Here is a 20,280-nt window from a genome sequence, read left to right as displayed (position 1 = left end):
GGGATCACAAGACGTGAGAAGTGTAGGTTTGGTGGTGTATTCTTTCTTGCCTTGGGGATCCTTTGGCGTCTTCTCGGGGTTGGGCCAAGAGGGCAAGTAAAGGTGCCCCCACTGATTTCCCTAACCACCTCGAGGAAAGCTGTGGCCAGCACAGATGCCTGAAATAAGTAGGTCCAGCAAAGCCCAATGTGGATTATCTTGGGTGGATCAATGGAACAGACGGTGTCAGGAGGGAAGAAGTTTTCAATGACATTGTGGAGTTTGGTTTTTCTATCTTCTCACCTGGGCTGGTGAAAACAGTCCAAGTGTGGGCTGGCCCAAGCTCTGTAGCTCTGTTTATTCTCTCCTCTTGTCCTCCCCCATGCTAGCTGCCAGCTTGACTATTAAATGGCTCAGGGCCATTTTTTTTTTTTTTTTTTTTTTTTTGCTGTGTCAATCCTGGAAGGTCGTCATTGTTGTGATTTAGGGCTGGTTTCCCGAATGGGTGGATGAAATGGATATCTAACTATCGATTTGTTTCCTTGCATTTCAGTCGTTCCAAGGAAGTCAAGGACGAGCATACCTCTTTAACTCAGTGTGAGTGTCTCTGGTACATCCATGGTTTGGTACAAATTTTGTCGGGTTGGGGGGAAAGCAGCACTCAGTGATAATTAAACAATGGCCCCTTGCCCCCTCTGCGAAAATAAAAACCCTGCAGGACATTACTCTCCACATTAGGTAGCCAGTTATCTTTGGGGAATTTTTCTTGGGGGGGGGGGGCAGCATCTTTGGCTAAGAATAATACATTTACTACCCACAGTAGGCACATCAGAGGGCTGTAGGCTCATAGGGAAGATGTTGAAGTGCTTCCAAGAGCCTCATCATGGAGGCTTCATAACCAGGTCTAAGATGAGTCATCCGGGAGGAGAGGAGGTCGAACAAAAGACACGGGGATCCACTGCAGGAGCTGGGGCTGGAGGAAAAGGCCTGGGTAGTGAAGAGCCTCCCCCACTGCAGTCGCGGCCTATAGGGCTCTCCATCACTGTTGGGCACATCCTTTGTAGCCTCTTACCTGGGAAAGGAAGGGGGGACGCTCACAGAAGTGTGATGAACTGTGAGAATGACAATCTCACATGTTAAGCTGGAAATACTATGAGGCTCGTTCATCCTTGTAATCAGGACAAGACTGTGCAGATGTCCCATTTGACATCTTCAGCTGCATTCAGTCCTCAGTAAGCTCTGAGCTGAGGACCCGTGCTCATGACTGTGGTCTTCACAGTGTGGCCATCAGTTGGTCCCCTTAGGTCACAAGATTAGAAGCATTAGTTAGAAACCTTCCAAGCAAAGTCTCAACCGTACAGACTATTTTTCATAGACTCGCTGAATCAGAACTTTCAGATCGCAAATGCATTTCAATGGAGATGTTTCCACGTGGCTACCTTTTAGGGGCTGTTACCACTTTTGGTCATAAACAACGCCCTTCTCAGTGTCGGCTTCCCTTGAGGCATCCGTGCTGTTATTTTCTTGCTGCAAGCTCAGCTTGAACGACCGAGGATGAATGTGTGACTAACTACCCTTTCTCTCTCTCCGTCCCTTGGCACAGAGTTAATGTGGGCTGCGGGCCTGCAGAAGAGCGAGTGTTGCTAACAGGACTCCATGCAGTCGCAGACATTTACTGTGAAAACTGCAAAACCACTCTGGGCTGGAAATATGTGAGTACTGAGGAGTCTGGTCGGTGCCGAGAGGACTGTGAGGGAGTAACCGAGAGCCTCGTGCTGGAAGATTGCTTTCTTATCCTGGCTTCCTGTGACCTTGTGGGATTATCTTCGTCCAGGAACAGTCAGTGGAACCCAAAGAGCCGTTCCTGGCACACCCCTGTCTACCACACTCATTCTTCCCTTTCCTCTGACAGTCCCCTTCTCCTGCTCATTCCTTTGCACCTGCCCATGAGACAGACAGATACACATCTGCTTTACAATTTAATTAATAATAATAGCAGCACATAACATTTCCTGACAACTTACTCTTTCCAAGCCTATATTATTTTATTCACTCTTCACAGCTTCCTTAGACGGTGGGTAAAGCTTCCTTACCCATCCATAAAATAGGGATGAGGAAACGGAGATTTAGGGAGGTTAATAGTATATCCGAAGTTATCTAGCCATTACATGGCCAAACCAGGATATAGGCATCCAGGAATCTCACTGCAGAGCCCATGCTCTCTGCTCCAGTAAATGTCCCCAAAACATTTCTCAGGTCCAAAGCCCTGTGCTAGGCATCATCAGACATGTTAATTAATGTCGTCTGTTAGATAGATTCATGGCTGGATTCTCCCTAGTGGACATTCGTTCCTTCGCTGTTTAACTCAACAAATATTTTTAATGTCTTGATACCTAGAGTGAGCAGTCCTTCGCCAGGGTGAGAGGAGGTATAGATGATCCATGGAAATACACTTCTGTTGTTATTGCTGGTAGACATATTTATTATTGGCAGATACTTTCACGTGCTTTTTTCTGCCCAGTCATGGTGGGGATGTTGAGTCTTTCTGGCTCCGGGAGGACAATTTATTCCATGTAAAATGCCATAAATTCCCTGTCCTATCAGTTGCCCAGGGTCAGTGTGGGGCTGGCTCATATGACCTGTGGTTAGTTAACTTGTTTGTTAGCTTGGGAGAGCCCGAAGGAGTCGTCAGAACTGCCCGCAGAGTGATGATGATGTGTCAGTGTAGGTTAGTTGATTGTGAAAAACACACCACTCTGTGGGACTCCAGGAATGGGGGAGGCTGTGCGTTATGTGGGAGCAGGGAGTACAGGGGAAACCTCCTTGCCTTCTGCTCCTTTTTGCTGTGAGCCTAAAACTGCTCTAAAAACATGAAGAAATCTATTTAAATAAAAAAGATGTTGAGCAAAAGAAGCCGAACATAAAAGTATGAGTCCATTTAACCGAAGTTCAAAAATGTGCGAATCTTAACTGCCGCAGGTAGAGTCTGCAGTGGGGCTGCATTGCCTTTAGATGCCCTCTTTCACATTTCCCTTGAAATGTTCAGAATTAGCAAGAAACACCCTAGATGGCATGTTTCACGATGCCAAGATGGTCACAGATCCCTATGGTTGCCCTGATTGCTTCTTGTGGGAAAAACTGGCCTTGGCTGTTCTGTTCCCCCTGTATGGCCGGTGGCCCCTCTGGGTGATCTGGGGGCCACAGTTCTGGTTTTGATTATTCAGAAATGTTCTGCCCTTCTGTTTTCCCAACCTCTCGGTCATCTTATTCCATTGAAGATGTGCAGGATTACAGACAGAAGATAAATCTGAGTTCATTGGTTTTGCTCCTCACTTCAGGTAAAATGATTCACTTCTTTGACAGAGGTTCATTAAAAGCCTTTGTGTTGGATACAAAAGTAAATGCAATCTAATGCTTGCCCTTGGGAGTGTTTACAGTCATGGTGTCAAGAAGGAAAGCTACAGGTAAACGGATAAAACAGCGTGACAGGCATAATGATATACACAGGACAGTAGGGAAACCTCAGTCTCCCAAATATATTACCTCCCATGTCCCAGGCCCGTGCTCCAATCTTTCATTCCATTATTTCTTCTGACCCTCATAGTAATCCTGTGAAGTACTTTTAATTATCCCAGTTTTGTAAATGGAAAGTTTGCGATTGTAAACGCAAGTGGTTAAGTGATGCTTCTGGGGCCAGGGTTCAGTCTGGGGTATTTCTGCAGACTCCAGATCTAGTGCTCTGTCCAGTTAGGACATTTTGCAAGTGCCCTGTGGTTTGGGGGCTGTTGAATTTTTTTTTTCTTTTGACTTTTGTTTGTTTGTTTAATAGGGATATATTCTTACTTTCCTGGTTTTCTTTTTACCTCCTCCCTATCCTAAACACACTACATGGAACAATAGGTCTTAGTCTCGAACCGCATTCCTTTGTTGTGTATACACACACACACACACACACACACACGGAGCTGAGGAATAATGAAGTGTCAGGGAAATGACTGCTGAGTCCACAGCTCTTGCGTGTGTGATGTGTTTGCACATTCTCTCTCACCGCCCCTCCCCTCGCCACTTTGTGGAATGATTCCTCTCTCAACAAGAGGCTCAAGTGTGAGCTCTTATTAGGAGACTCAGTTCCCCAGAGCTCTAGGAACAGAAGATACAGTTCATACAAATGCTGCCCAGAACCTACAAGCAGGAGGGTTGAGTTACTTACTAAGTCGGAAGACTTGGGAAAAGAGCTGATGTCCACAGCTTGTGCTCATTGAGCTCAGCCACCTAATGACTGTGATGACCAGGGCTTTTCATATAGACACCAAGATGTTTTTATACATCTGTGCCTGGGAAGAAGATATCCCTTTGAGCCTGTACCTATGCAGGGCTTTTTTTTTTTTTTTTTTTTCTTTTTCTTTCTTTTTTCTTTTTTCTTTCCTGTGGGGCTTATTAGCCTGCAAGCCCACCCACAGTGTTTGTTGTACATTTAGGATGGTAAATTGCCAGGTGGTTTCTGTTGCATTTTCTCTCTGGAGGCCTGGCAACTGGCTGGGGCGTGAGGGCTGCCAGGTTCTTCAGCCTAGAGTTCATGTAGCTCCTTACTCCCTGGAGAAAGGCGGTGAAGGAAAAACAGACTTAACACACCTGACATAGAAACAGCAAGATAAACGAGAGAGAGACCTATTTGGCCTCCCAATACTTTGTTCTCTCCCTGAGTGTCTTTTCTCTAAGTGTAACAGTACAGTTGAGGATTATGACATAGAAACTTCATGGATACATCCATAGAGCACATTTCTGGTTAGCATCTGAAACCAAGTTCCTCTCAGATTTTACACACGCTCGCGCTCACACACATATTCACACATTCACTCAGCAGTTATTTATTGAAGACCTCTTATCTGGCAAGCAGTCTTCTAGGCACGAGGGATACCGCAGTGAACAAAATAGATGAAAACCTCTGCCTGCCATGAAATTTGTGTCGTCCTGGTGAGAGACAATAGGTACAGTAGATGTGCAGGTTGTACTGTGTGTTTGAAAACGATAAGTGCCGTGGAGAAGAATGAAGCAGGGATAGGGGCGGGGAGGGCGTTCTGGGGTGGAAGTTGTGCTTTTAAAGTAGAACAGTGGGGAAAGACCTTACTAAGGTGGTGACGTTTGGGCAAAGCCTTAAATGAGCAGAGATCCTGAAGAAATTCTATTGTAAATATTGAGAAAAAATGTTTAGAATATTTAAATTGCAAAATACTGAGACCCGGTTGTAAATATCGAGAGAGCCCCGGGGCTGTCTCGGAGCTGGAGCTCAGTGAAGGGGGCGTGGCGTGTCTGAGTGGCGGGAATTCTCTCAGTCTGGGCCAGGCTGGTCCTGTATGCTTCTGTGCTACAAGTCACCTACTTGTCTTTGGTCATTTGGTGTCTTTTCTCTTCCTTTGTGTCTCCTAGGAACATGCCTTTGAAAGCAGCCAGAAATATAAAGAAGGCAAATACATCATTGAGCTAGCACACATGATCAAGGACAATGGCTGGGACTGATCGGAGGGTATCCACCTAACCCAGTGTCCACGTGAACACCATCCAACCGAACATTCTACCCAAGCGTGAGAGAGTGACTGAACACTTGGTTCCATCCATTTAGGGGCCTTGCCATCTGGGGCATTCTCCCACCCTGACGCCGTCTTTCTGGTGACCGGCCTCTAAATCGCTGTCTCTCTGTCTCTTTGCTTTGTATCTGTTTGTGAGTTGATCCTGGCTTCTCTCTCTGTTCTAGTGTTGGCTGAAAACACAACAACGAAAGGAACAGATGCCTGACCGCATGGCGGCAACCCACCTTGGTAAGGGCCCTAGGGCCCATGTAAGAGCTGCCTGGTGGCCTCTTGTCAGGAGAGCAGTGGTACAGCATGGGGGTGTGAGGAAGAGAGGAAGGGGGAGCCTTGAGGGGCCCAGGGGTGGGCAGGGGATGGGCCGTTAGAGGTAGGAACAAAATTGTGCTGCTCCCGGGGTCCCGGTAACTTAGGCTTGAAATAATCGACTTGTCTAAAAGGACAAAGAGAAAAAAAAAAATACCTCATGACTGCATTCTCTCTGATCAGAAGCTTCTGTTCCCGACACCAACTGTGCCAGGTTTGCATGTGAGCGCAAGAACTGGCCCTAACTCTAGGGGCGCAGGGGCCTGGTTCTCCTGGGTTGAGTTGGGGGTGTCATGGAAGCAGAGAGTGAGAAGCCCAGGTGGTTTTGATAACTCTGATGCCTCACTGCTCCCTCGGGTTATCTTTGCCTCTTCAGCCGCCGTAGGTGAGAAGAGGGGGACTGCCATTTGCAATGGGTGCAAGATCCAAACATCCCAAAGGCTTTGGCCACCAACCAACTAAAATCAGTAATGGAGGAGGACAGGGAACAAAGGGGGGCGGTAGTTTGGGAGCTCCTGCAGAAATGGCTCAGATACTGGGCCAGAAAAAATAAAAAGTAGAACCAGTTAGCAATTCTGACTGTCTAACCTTTTTTCCTGACCCTTAGTAAGAGAAGAGCCTTGTGGCAAGGAAGGGGGTGGGGTGGGGCAATGCTGGGAATAGCTTAGATTTGAACCATTACAGGTTAGTGCATCTTTCCCCTTTGGTATGCAAAGGCTTCAGTGAGATCAGCAATTCTTTGTACATAGAGTTTTGGGTGTTTTTCTCCAGTTCTATCAAAGTCCCAAGACTTTGACCTTAGTGATAACCTGGCCAGTAGATTCCTCATGCCGCTAGCTACTCTCCTTGGACTTGAATGCTTTGTGTGGAGAGAAATTGTCAGAGTGGTCCAGCAGTGGGGAGGGCCTAGGTATGATATCCAACATCAAGTTACAAATTCCAGTATTAGCCCCTGCCTCCCATCTATCTCGCACACCAAACCAAAGTTCATTATATTAGGGAAACAGAGAAAAGATCCTTAATAAGGCTTATGAGAGAAAGGAGTTTGTTAGTTAACCAACACTGTGAAGTGTATTCTACCAGCAGGTAAGCCAGTACACGGTGCACGACCGAAACTCGTTTAACCGAGTTAATTTTATTGCTTAGACCGAAAATGTAATTAATGTTAAGATATGTGCAGGTTATGTTAGGTAATTCTCAGCATCTCATTTCTCTAAGTAGGCTGATCCTATAGGAAATTTTCCTATAGGGAAATTCACCTTAAAAGTCACAGAAGAGTGAGTTCGTAGAGGCAAGAATCTGTAAAATTGATTCATCAGGATTCAAGCAGCCAACCAGGGACATTTCCAGAATTCAGACAAATTCCCGTAGGGAGTGAGTCCATGGTGGAAATGCCTTTTCATGTCTCTGTGGGCTGATTGCAGAAGGGGGGACCTGAGCTAGGCGCGGCCCTGCCCTGGAGGGTGACGGATGGCAGGACTGACAGGAAGCTGGGTGGCTCCAGGTAGACTGCTTCTGTGACACAAAAGGATTCTTAGAAATTGAATCTTGTTCCCAGAGGCTTTTTACCCACATTTTTTGGTACTTTAGCAACCCTGGGAGATTAAGTGCTCCCCACATTACTAAAAAGCAGACTGAAGTTCAGAAGAAGTATTTCATTTCCACTCCCAGAGAAAGAGCTCTTCTGGCTCCCAGGGCCAAGATCTCAATAAAAAGCATTTTCAACTTTCACATTCCTAAGCTGGCTTACCAGCACAAAAATCATAGATCCTCCTTTCTGTCTGCCCTGAAGGTAGTGGCCTTCACTTAGAGATTTTGATTAGCCCCTTTGCTCAGGGAATGTCCTGGCTGTTGATACTCCTTTCCATAGAAAGAAAATGGGGGTTAAGCACGGGTAGGTGTTTTGTCTTTGAGACTGAAAATGGAGTGTGGTGACATAGATACCAGATACGGGGTGCCCTAGAATTTTCAAGGGGCAGAGGAGACTGATGTGCCACTGTTCTTCCTTGGGGATGAGGCCTCTGACTGTTGCATGGATCAGAGTAGGCTCCAGTTAGACCCAGGTTCTGGTTTTTTTTTCTTCTTCTTCTTTTTTTTTTTTTTCCAGTTCTTACCCATTGAGCATCCAGTGGGTGCGTGGCACCATACTTGGTGCGAAAGATCCAAGTAGAATGTTGGTTTTTCCATAACTACAGGGGAAAAAAAAACAACTCACTAGGCTTTCCCTCTGTGTCAATGAAACCAAAAGTGCTTCTTATAACTTTAGCTCCATTCATGGCTTGTCTACCTAACGTCTAGCAGTATTGGAGAGACCACAGCTGAGTGATGGAGACGCATCAACTCATGGCCTCAGTCAGTTCATTCTTTAATTTCCTCACCAAATTATTGACTCAGAGCATAACCAAAGACCTCATCCATTCACCCCTGGCGGGTTCAGGGAATTGGAGTTTGACTGTAAAGCCTAGGCAGGGCGCAGGGAGTAGGGCAGGGGAAAGTGCGAAGTGAGAAAGGCAAAGGCGTGAAGTTCTGTACCTCAGCCAGCAGCTGCCTTCATTTGCAACTGAAGTCCAGCTGGCAGACTCTCTAGGTCCATCTCCCCTGTGCTGTCCTAGGTCATGTGGCCTCGGTGGCCCTGGATTACACCCAGACCCCAGGATGTTAGTCTCAGGCTGCTGACGGGTTGATTTGACATGAATCAAATACAGCCAGACTTGATGCCCACAGATTGTCAACTGGGCCCGACTGAGTGCTGCCCCAACTCCGAGACAGCAAGATCATGGAGATAGGATAGAGTAAATCTTGACTGGTGGGTCAGTGTGTGAAAAAGAGGTGTCCCCTTTATAAAAAGATTTTCAAGTGGATATATATATGAAAAAAAAAAGTTGCTTGTGAAATATACTTTTGTAAATAATATTTAATTTTTTAAATAATATATTTGGTGCTGTTTTCTCAGATCCCCTGAGAGCACTTTTTATTTTCATTTTTAAATTCTATGGTTTCCTCTGCATTTCTTGAAGTATATTTTAAGGGAAACAGTGATCACCAATATACTCTTTTAAAAATAAAAAAGATCTGTATCACTTTAGTCTGGACAGAGGCAATGCCTCTCTGCATTTTTTTTCCAGATGGAGCAGACTCTGCCGTACATTACCAGGTTGAGAATTGAAATATTTTCTTGCACCAATATTGGCTAGAAAAGAAAATAAATAAAATCAGATTTAGTAACAGCTTAGTGATTCCTCTTGTTGGAAGAATTTCCAACAAATTGGAATCTTGTTTTTAATGCGTGTGTGTGTGTGTGTGTGTGTAAAAAGCACTTTGGACTGTGCCTCCTGTTTTCTTTTTTATTGGGGACACTATACCTACAGTTTACACCTTGGGCACATAAGGCTTTCTTCTCTTTCTCTCTGCTTGTTTTGGACCAACAGCACAAACCATGAAGATTTTGTTTTTCTGAGCATGGAGCTGTTGCCACTTTGCTCCTTTTTCTTTGTGTGCTCAACTTTCCCAGATAGTAAAGGAAATCTGTTGTTTGTGAAGATCAAGCAGAGTCAGGTCTATGTGTTTCTAACTGAGATGTGAGTGTACTCCTTATGTACCCCAGGGTTCCAGTGGTTGTAGAAGCCACATTGTTAACTGGTTTGGGTTGAAAGAACATCAGTAAAATAATACACATACCTTGTAGGTAAACAGTTTATTTTAAGGTCAAATTGCCTCAGGTTCAGGAAGAGGCTGGGAAATAAAATCTTGAACACAATCAACTTACATATTTTAACAAAGAGTCTGCCTCAAATGAGAAAACAAGCTAGTGGTCAAGGTAGAGGAAAGAGATGTTTCATTTTCTTAAGCAAAATACAGTCATGAAATCTGCCAGCAGTGAAAGGTAAAGCCAAGAAGAAACAAGCTATTCCCATCACCAAATTTGATCTGCCTGTATATTTTTATATAACATTTTGGTGAAAGTGAGAGTCGGTTCCCTTTTCCAACCTGCAGAGACGATCTTTCAATACGGAATCTCTATTTATGCTTGTGTTTACAAACTGTATTTGTTGGGTTTGGGTTTTGTTATTTTCCCTATCTTTTTTTTTTTTTTTGGTGGCATTTTTCAGGTCACTTTGCTTCAATAACAAAGATAATTATTTTCAAATAATTTGTCTTCACCTTTTCCTGTATTTGTACATAGTGATTCAGTATTAGAGACAAGTGCATTGTTTCTGTCATATTTCCAATCTGTGTTGGTGCTCATTTGAGAAAATAAAGTTTTCAAATATTCTTTGGAGGGCTCATCTGTCTTAATTGACCCAGCATGTTTTTAACTTGACTTTTAACATTGAAAGTAACTGAAAAGCCTGTAGGAGGTCATCTAACCCCATTCACAGAGCTCTCAACTGAGACCCTGCGGGGTTGTTTGTTCCAAGGACAGTTGGCCAATTAATGAATAAAAATCAGGTCTCCTGTTTATCTGCAAATGCTGCTCTTATCTTTAGATATCAGAAATGCCTGAGTGACCTTTAGGATTTTTGTCTACTAAACCCCATATTCTTAAAACTCGCAAACTTTTCTGTTTATGCCAATTTCTTTGGGGGAAATTGGATTGCATTAAGTGAAGAGATAAAAGAAATGTAAAACAACAAAACTAGGTCACAAAGAGGCAGCATTATCTCTGAATAACTGGCTAACAAAGGAGGAAAGAAGTATTCACAGTTACAGTATATGGAAAATCAAGTCTTCTCACTCACTGAACAAATATTTATTAAACATCTGTTAGGTTCTAGACACTGGGTGAGGCAGTTGGACTGTTCTAGTAAATCAGCTGCTTTTCTTTTCCTCCAGTATCTTCCATATGCATAGCCTTGCACAGCCAGTCAGCGTACAGAGTTTTGTTTGCTGGTGCCTTCATTTAACAGACGAAGTATTTTTGCCTAGACATCAACTTTTTCAAAACCATGCCTCCACAACTTACAGCGTTCTCACCTTATATAGGCAACTTAAATAGTGAAGAAAGAGGATATTAAAACTGCCCAAATGTGTGTATTTGTGTGTTTTCACATTGGTGAAAGTATTTTAAAAGCCTGTTCCGTATAAAATAAGAACCTTGTCTTCCCATGAATTTTCACCTACCCATTCTGGGCCAGGCTGCAGTTGACTTTATTTGTCCTTGAGCGTATTATCTTATTCCTGTGACCTGTTTTGCTTCAGTGGATGTGTCTGTTATCATTTCATTCTTGTTTGCCTTTGGCCGACCGGGAGGAGAGAAAAGATAACATGTGCGGGAGACGACCGGTTCCAAACCAGCAATCCTTGGGTCCTCCCCTTTCCAAGCTCTTACACCCCAGTGGCCATCCAGGGATCAGGCCGGACCACAGCTAGGGTGCTTTGCCTACGTGACCTCACTTAAGATCCCCGCCGTGAGGCTCTTCCTCACATCATCCCAGGAGTCCTCTCCACCCTATGAGAAAAGCAATGACAAATGCCGATTATTCTCATTTGATTGATGATGAGATTGAGGTCAGGAGGGTTTCATGGGAATGACAGGGTCAGGAATCCTAGCCTGGCTTCACCGCCCTAGGTTCTTGCCCTGCACTGTGTTCCAAATGTCAGCCTCTCTCTTCCTCCAGCCTTCTTAATTCTTGTGTGTGGCTTCAGAGGACACTTTCTCAGTCTGCCCGTCATGACTGCTTAATGTGTAAGGGGTCAGGGAATGTGAATCGGTAAATTAGGTGGCTGCTACCTGAAAAGGATTGTGTATTCCATAGCAGAACCTAAGCTTGGCTTTGTTGGTTCTTAATACTCTGCAGTAGATCACATGTGTAATCCTTGGCCCCTTGATTAATAGTGGGTACTTAACAACTGCTTGGTGAACATTGAATTAATGTGGATTCAAAATATGTCCTAAGAGGACAAGAGAGGAGGTTAGCACTGAATGTTTCCTGCATAAGGTAAATGGTTATATCAGGAACAGTCAGTTTACTATTTGCATTTAGTTATTCAACAAGCATTTTTTTTGGACGTCTGTTATGTGCCTAGTCTAGTCAGGAAACTAACCCCAGGGAGCAGAAAATCAGTGGTACTAATTGTGCAGAGCAGGAGAACAAAGGGCTATGCCTGGCCCTCCCTGGTTGGCCAGATCAACATCAGCCACCACCCTCACTACCCTCTCTGGCACCTGTTTCCTGCAGAAGCAATTGCTCATAAATCCTTTCATCTGAACCGAGAGCAGGGCACAGGGCAATCTCTGGAGTTAGGGCACCTGATTTCAAATACTGGCTTCACTTAGTGAAAAGGTTATCTACGGAAAGGGCTCAGCCCAGTGCCTGGCACCTCGCAAGGAGTCAGTAATGAAATGGTTGTCATGATTACAGAGTGCTATTTTGAGTTGGGAGTGGGATGAAGTGGACTGTTATATTTGATCTTTACATTATTTGCTTAATTTTGCAACATGCCTATGAAGCAAATACTCCATTTTACAGAAGACAAAACTGAGGTTCAGGGCATAAATAACATGCTCGTGGATGAGCTGGCCCGCCCCCTCCATTCTGTGGCCCCAGCCTGCCATTCAGGAAGCAGGAATAACCACCAAATAGGAAACTTTTTGGCAAATCAGATCACACACACACCCCAAACTGTCATGGCTGTCTAGTGGTCTCCCGTTTTATTCTTTTTATCACGAAATAGAAATTCTGGCTTTTCCATTGGAAGCCAGGAGCTCAGAACTGAGGAAGAGTTGAGTTGTACCATACCTTGATTTTATAGGATTTCACACCTGTTAATTGCAGGGCTATGATTGTTAAGACGAAAAAGTGTTGCTTTCAGTTGTTCAGACTGATAGAACAGATGGAAATGAAAACCATGCCCATGCGGAAGTGACTCAAGTATCCTAACATTCAGCACCATCTCTGTGCGGACGTTTGGGGGTAACTCTCCAGGCCAGCTTGGAACAAGCCAAACATTAATAAGAGTTCATGTGGCACAAAGATACTTCTAATCTCCCCCCTCTTCCACCCAGGTGATAATGGAATCACTTTAATGAGAGACAGGATAGCTGGGAAAGCTGAATTTTTTGAGGCCTTAGCAAATCATTTGAAAACTATGACAGAACTAGTGAGTTGTATTTATTTTGAATTAAAATCATGCTAATGGTTTATTCCAAGCTCAGAAATTAGCAGGGTCAAGTAGAAAGAAGGTAGGTTTTGGAGTCGGACAGATGGGGATTTGAAGCCTGACTGCATGATTATATATTGATCACTTTGAGGAAGTCCCTGCAATTCTCGGGACTAGTTTCTGTCATCTGCAAATCAGGGATACCAGCAACCACACTCATGTTATTGTCAGGATCAAATAATAGCCATAAAATGCCCAGTACATTGCCTAGATCAAATAGGACTTTGCAAGTGTCATTCCCCGCCCCCCGCCGCCCACCCCCCGCTCCCAGCACTGTTAGCGAGAGGAGGTAAGTCATCAACACCTGCTCATGGGCCTGGGAAGTAGTGGACTGACATTGGAACCCAGCACCCAGGTGATCAGGCTAGTGGCCCCTGCACCATGCTACTTGCTTTTAGCTCTAGGGGGTGAACATTTATGGAAAGAAAAAAAGGCCATCAGCTAGAAAAACATCCTTGAATTTTAGAATCTTGTTTGAGAATTTTTATAGTAACCATCTTTGGTGGTCTTCAGTCAGGCATAATTTGCTCTTTGTTCTTGCACCCTGGTCTTGATATGCCGGCAACATGCAGAAGGAGCAGGATGTTCTCAAATCTCACCTCCCCAGCCTCCCCTGGACTGCCTGCTTCTAATTCTAATTCTCCAGAGCAAGGCCCCGCCAGCACAGCAACCAAGCAGGGATATTTTATTTATGGCTTTTATAATGGAGTCTCTTGGGAAAATTTTGGTTTCCCATTCCCAGAAGCAAAAATTCATCCACAGAATGTTCTTAAAATTTATTACCAATTATATTTTTTTCCCCGACCACATTCTTTGAGCCACCTTAATAGACTTTAAAATGTCCCTTCACAAAAATGGGATAATTTGAGTTGTCGTTCATTTGCCTGGTATGTTCTGTACCAAACCAGCACAGTGTCCAAAATGAAGAATATAGGTTGATCATGCTGTTGCCGATGACATAATCCTATGTTGAACATGCTGTGTTTAGACCCAAACTGCAGCCAACCCAGCAGGAGCTTGTTTTTTGCTTCGTCCAGTTCCCTGTCCCTGATTTTCCACTGCCATTGGAAGAAGAGCACCCACTCCTGGAGGCACTCAGGCTTGACGTTTCCATGGTGACGAGACTGACCCAAGACTCCTCAGGTTTCATTTCATTTTCGATCTCAGTGATATGATAAAGGAATTGTACCGGCAAGAATGCCAGCCATCTGAGGGAGGAGGACTGAGGAGAGGAAGAGCCATGGACCTTCTGGGACCCTACCTATCAGAAGAACTCCTGTGGGAGCTTCTGGTTAACAAGGGGGTGTGGGTCGTCCTCTGGCAAAGAAGAAGTGGGAGTTACCACAGAGATAACTGGTTTGGACCTGTTGTGGCCAGTGCATCAGATAATTCATCTTGCCTGGGGTAGACCCAGGTTTAGCCCAAGGGAGATTGCCCGAAAAAGCTATGCCATGAGGCAGGCAGAACTCAACCTGAGAATGCCTGTAAAGATCCTTTCTGCCTGTGGGCAGGACACTAACTGGCAGGTGGGGACTAAAAAGCAGGCTTCCGAGCTCCATTTAGCTCTGTGACCTTGGCTAAGTCGGTTACCTTTTGAGGCTGCGCTGACCGACCTATAAAAGAAAGTTGTGGTGAGGGGCGCCTGGGTGGCTCAGTTGGTTGAGCGACTGCTTTCGGCTCGGGTCATGATCCTGGAGTCCCGGGATCGAGTCCCGCATCGGGCTCCCTGCTCTGCGGGGAGACTGCTTCTCCCTCTGACCCTCCCCCCTCTCACGTGCTCTCTCTCTCTCTCTCATTCTCTCTGTCTCAAATAAATAAATAAAATCTTAAAAAAAAAAAAAGAAAGAAAGTTGTGGTGAGACTAAGCGTGACAACGTACATCAAGTGCTGAGGTGGAGCCTGGCACCCTAGAGCTGAAGAGATGTTGGTTATTGGGCCGGTAGTGGTGAAGCAAGGCGGGGCTGTGTGTTCTGCAAAGCGGAAAAATGCATGTGAATCCCTGGACAAATGAGAGGAAGAATCCTGGTAGGATGGTTTATAACTATCCTTTTTCTCTGCATGTATTTTCTCAGCATATTTTAGTTTATATTTCTTCATACTTGGCAAATAGTAAATGTCCCCAAAGACAATAACTTACACATTTCTTTCAACAAATCTTTATGAGCCAGACTTTGTGCTAGAGACAGACAAGATCCCTGCCCTCAGGGAGTCTTTGCAGTTCCTTCAGGGAGTACTTGTTTAACCAGAGGTAGTGGGTAGTTGCCCAATGAAGGAAACATCAGAGCCACCACTGCAATTACTGGTTTGGGCTGGAAAGTACAGTTATAGAAAGGCTTCCCAGAGGCCCCTTGCTGCCTGTCTTCCACTGGGCCCCTCCAGCTCTTGACCCAGACCTGTACTGTGGTCCTTACCAGATTGTATTGTCTGACTCCTTCTGGGGCAGGAACCCAGACTCCTCACAGTTGACTGCACTATCAGCTCAGTGAATGTTTGATGAACAAATATTCATGTGGGTATAGGGATGGTCATCGAACAAAAGAATTATTCCTTTCAACCCCAACCCAAGAGGAGACTAGTGCTATTTATTGACTGTTGTGGGGGAAAGGAAGATTGATTTATTTCAAGATTGTTTTACCTTCATTCCATTGGAAATAATAAGGCAAATGAGAGAGAAGTTTAGAAGATAGGAAAGGTCACTAAAGCAGGCATCTGTTTCATATCTCACGGTGGGAGTAAAGGTTCTCAAATGGTTTCATTTGGTCCAACCTAAGTACAAGGAGTGGGCAGCATGGGATGGTCGGCAGTCATTCACGTAATAGTAAGGAAAAGGGTCTCTCCATGTGGGGTATGTTAGAGAGCTGAGCAAGGTTTTGGGGGCACAAACATGAGTCGTTTCGGCTGGCTGGTCAGAGGGTGATGTGCTGCCTGCTGCCCAAGGAAAGTCCTCAGCATTATGGCCTGGTGAGGCCATGTATGGGCTCACTCAGTTGTAGGTTGGGCAGTCAGTGAACATGGACTCTAATTCTTTCCATGAGGTCTCTTTAGGTTTAACCTTTTTGTCTCCAGAACCCACTAATCTCTCTGATCATTTTCTTTGCCTCTCTCATCCCTATCTCTTTAGGGAATCTCTTTCGAGTGAGGGATAGAGGTGGGGACATCTTCATTTCACTTACAGTATTTTCTCCCAAATGCTTTGTCTTGCCTAGAATCTTTTATTCTTACCTTTGATGGCCTAGAATTTTGAAACTCAAAGCCAAAGAAATACAAATCACGGTTAAGATACAGAATAATTACATCACCTCCAAAAGGTCCTTCATGTCCCTTTTATAATGAGCCCCCTCCTATCTCCAGCCCCCAACAACCACTGATCTATTTTCTGTTAATGTTGTTTTGCCTTTCCCAGGATGCCATATAATATGTAACCTGGTCAATCTGTCTTTTTTTTTTTTTAAGATTTTATTTATTAGAGAGAGAGCATGCGCAGGAGCAAGGGAGAGGGGCAGAGGAAGAAGGAGAAGCAGACTCCTTGCTGAGCAGAGAGCCTGATGCGGGGCTCGATCCCAGGACCCTGGGATCATGGCCCGAGCCAAAGGCAGCCACTTAACCGACAAAGCCACCCAGGCAACCCAATCTGTCTTCTTTCATAATGCTTTAACATAATACTTAGAGATTCATCCATATTATTGCATGAAGCAGTAGGTCATTCCTTTTTATTGCTGACTAGTATTCCATTGAATGAATATACCACAGTATGTTTACCAGTGATGGACGTTTCTGTTGTTTCCAGTTTCCGGCTATTAGGAAAAAGCGGCTAGGAACATGTATGGGCAGGTATTTGTGCATATTGTGTATATATTTTTACTTCTCTTGGGAAAATTAGATTGCCGAGTTATGTGGCAAGTGGTTGTTTAAATTTAGAATTAACTAACAAACTTTTTCCAAAAAGGTTGTATCGTTTTGCATTTCTACTAGCAGTCTGTGAAAATTCTGTTGGTTTATGTTTCAATTTAGTCATTCTGATAGATGTGGATACTCTCTTTCTCTCTCTTTTTTTTCCCTGATTCCTACTGCCACATTCCTCCCATGGAATAAATGTACAGAAATTCCTATCTGACCAAACAAGGAAAAGAGCAAGGAAGAAATTTAAAAGTGGCTTTACATAAGAAGCAAAAATATCTTTTGGTTCATAAGAAAACATAAAGACAAGAATAAAAAAATGAAGAAGTAAGAAAGCAGGTGTTGGATAGGGGGACCCACATATAGGATCTCATAAGCTCTCCAAAGTGACTCCTTCTTGTCATCCATCTAGGTAGGAAACAGTTTGGCCAAATACTCTGATTAATCCATTTAGAAAAATCCACTTCTGCTCTGGGTATATATTATAAAACCAACCCCTTCTATTAACTCTTGTGTTCTAACCTAGTCTCCTTTAAACCAGAAATGGGAGATTTTACAGAAGGATGGCTAGGGTGACAGCATTGCTAAAATAGCCATGTGTAAAATAATTATGAAGGATTGCACATTCAAAGGAAAACCTCACCCTGATCCCAAATTATATTATTTCTTAGTTCTTTGGAAAGTGATTTGCCATGAAGGCTTTGAAACCTTTTGAGGAATCATCTTGTTCTTTTCCTTGTTACTCCCCATTCACTTCATTGGCACACACATTTTCAAGATAATCTTGCAATTTATAATCTTGGCCATTTAGTTCAAGGCCCCAGTGAAACTCTTATGACCTCTAAAGAGACTGCTAGAATCAGCATCTAGAAAACTGGGATCTAAAATGAAGACTACAGCCCTTTCCTTCTGCATGAGAATTGAAAGAAGGCATTTCTTCCAGGGGTGTATGGAATATACACTGGGGGATCAGTTTACCCAGAAGTTGCTTCTTGTACTCCTCTGTGTGGCCAACAGGAGGAACAGAATACCCTGAATAGTCTACCTGAGAGTCTCTACATCCTGCTGCTTCTCCTTTTTCCTTCTTTTGCTGTTCGTATCCAGAACTGCCTATATCAATCGCCTCTCCTTTTCCAAATGCAAGAGAGAGCAAGAAGGGAGAAGGGAGAAGGGTGGGAATTTTGAAGAATTGAGGTAATACGCTGACTGGTTGACAGTGCTTACTTTGGGTTTCTAGGCAATAAATCATAACCTACAAGCAAAAGGCCACTCCTGCTTTCAGCTACCATCTGGATCCATATTCCCCAAGGCCCTGTCTCCAGGGTGACCCAATACTATGGTAAATACAAAACCTGCTGAGATTGAGTGTCCATGTTTGAGAACCAGACTCTAGACATTTGGTTCAAAGAGTGATGGTGACACATTGGGGTCAAGTGAAACTGTCAGGAAAATAGCTACTAATAATAGCTCATATGTATTGAGCACTAGCTCTGTGCCAATCATCAAATGCTCCACATGTTCTTTTTTTCATTAGCCCTCACATTAACCCTATAATAGAGGTCCTGTTATTAACTCAAGTTTTAAAGTGAAAAACAAAACAAAAAACTGGGATGCCTCGCTGGCTCAGTCCATGGGACATGTGACTCTTGATCTCAGGGTTGTGAGTTTGAGCTCCACATTGGGTATAGAGATTACTTAAAAATAAAAAATCTAGGGCACCTGGGTGGCTCAGTCGTTCAGTGTCTGCCTTCGGCTCAGGTCATGATCCCAGGGTCCTGGGATCGAGCCCCGCATCGGGCTCCCTGCTAAGCGGGAGGTCCTGCCTCTCCCTCTGCCACTCCCAGTGCTTGTGTTCCCTCTCTCGCTGTCTCTGTCAAATAAATAAATAAAAATCTTTTAAAAAAGGGGCGCTGGAGTAGCTCAGATGGTTAAGCATCTGCCTTCGGCTCAGGTCATGTTCCCAGAGTCCTGGGATTGAGCCGCACGTCTGGCTCCTGGTTCGGTGGGGGAGCCTGCTTCTCCCTTTCCGTCTGCCTCTCCCCCTGCTCATGCTCTCTCTCTCTGTATCTCTCTGTCTCAAATGAAAAAATAAAATCTTTAAAAAAAAACCTTAGGGGCGCATGGGTGGCTCAGTTGGTTAAGCCACTGCCTTCGGCTCAGGTCATGATCCTGGAGTCCCGGAATCGAGTCCCGCATCGGGCTCCCTGCTCAGCGGGGAGTCTGCTTCTCCCTCTGACCCCCCCCCTTCTCATGCTCTCTCTATCTCATTCTCTCTCTCAAATAAATAAACAAAATCTTTAAAAAAAAAACTAAAAAAAACTTTTAAAAAATTAAAAATAAAAAATCTGGAAAAAAATAAATAATAAAATTAAAAATACCCTGAGGCTTAGTGAGATGGTGACTTCCTAAGGGCCCCCAGCTAGCAGATGATAGGCCCAAGTTTTAAACCTCGGTAATGTGACTCCAGAGTCTTCATTCTTAACCACCCTACAGTATAACTACCACTAGAGCCCCATTACAGGTAAAATCCCCAGGTAGATGAGTCTGCCAATGGGAAAGTGTGAGAAAAAATGTTTTCCAGATTTCGAAATCTACTTTGAAAATCAGTTCATTTCAACAGTCATTCATTTATTCATTTAACAATTATTTTTGAATATGTATAGATGCTGGGGATACAACAGTAACAAGATAACTATGGTTCCTGCCCTCACGGACCTTACCATCATAAAGAGAAAGTTTGTAAAGAGAAAATTGCAATAAAAAAAAATGATGGGTTTCATCAGAGGTGTGAAGGGGCAATCCCAAAGAAGAGGAAGAGGTACCTGAATCTGGCTGTGAGAGTGAGAAAATGCTTCATAGAGGAGGCATCTTAGGAGCTGGTTCTCAAAGATTAAAGAGGAATCACAAATAGACAAGATATGTGTGGATGCATGCAAGTACGTAAGGGAGGGCGTGGTGTTGTACCCAGGAGAAAAGGAGGAGGCATTGTGGGCAGAGAGCGCAGCCCAGCCCCACTATTCCAACCCGAGGGAGCACATGTTTGGTGATGCCAGCAACACAGGGTTCAAGGTAAACAGCAGAAGGGGAGAAAGAAGCTGTGTGAAGTGGATGAGGCCAGGTCTTGAAGGGACTTGTAAGGAGTTTGGGTTTTAACTCATGGGCAGCAAGAAGCCATTCAAGGATTTTTTTTTTTTTAATGTTTTATTTATTTATTCATGAAAGTCAGAGAGAGAGAGAGAGAGAGAGGCAGAGGCAGAGGGAGAAGCAGGCTCCCCGCCGAGCAGGGAGCCCGATGCGGGGCTCGATCCCAGGACCCTGGGAACATGTCCTGAGCCGAAGGCAGACGCTTAAC

The 20,280-nt window shown here is 44.3% G+C and overlaps 1 protein-coding gene across 3 annotated transcripts in view; it reads left to right on the top strand.

Annotated features, from left to right (window-relative positions):
- YPEL2 (yippee like 2) overlaps nucleotides 1-20,280 on the top strand; it is a 94,684-nt gene that overhangs the window by 52,483 nt on the left and 21,921 nt on the right. Inside the window, exons 3-5 of one of the 3 annotated variants that reach the window (XR_004683174.1) lie at nucleotides 533-576; nucleotides 1,583-1,691; nucleotides 5,407-5,795. Coding sequence is in view for 2 of the 3 variants with exons in the window: in XM_035026722.1 (XP_034882613.1) it covers nucleotides 533-576; nucleotides 1,583-1,985 (447 nt within the window). In the remaining variant the exon portion in view is untranslated. Of the gene's footprint in view, nucleotides 1-532; nucleotides 577-1,582; nucleotides 3,916-5,406; nucleotides 10,144-20,280 lie in introns of those variants that run through there. The other 2 variants (XM_035026721.1, XM_035026722.1) reach the window with 2 other exon arrangements.

Source organism: Mirounga leonina, unplaced genomic scaffold (genome assembly GCF_011800145.1).
Source record: "Mirounga leonina isolate KUSES-001 unplaced genomic scaffold, KU_Mleo_1.0 Mir_200, whole genome shotgun sequence".
In the NCBI taxonomy this organism is placed as follows: Eukaryota; Metazoa; Chordata; class Mammalia; order Carnivora; family Phocidae; genus Mirounga; species Mirounga leonina.
This window is presented reverse-complemented; position numbering and strand designations above follow the sequence as displayed.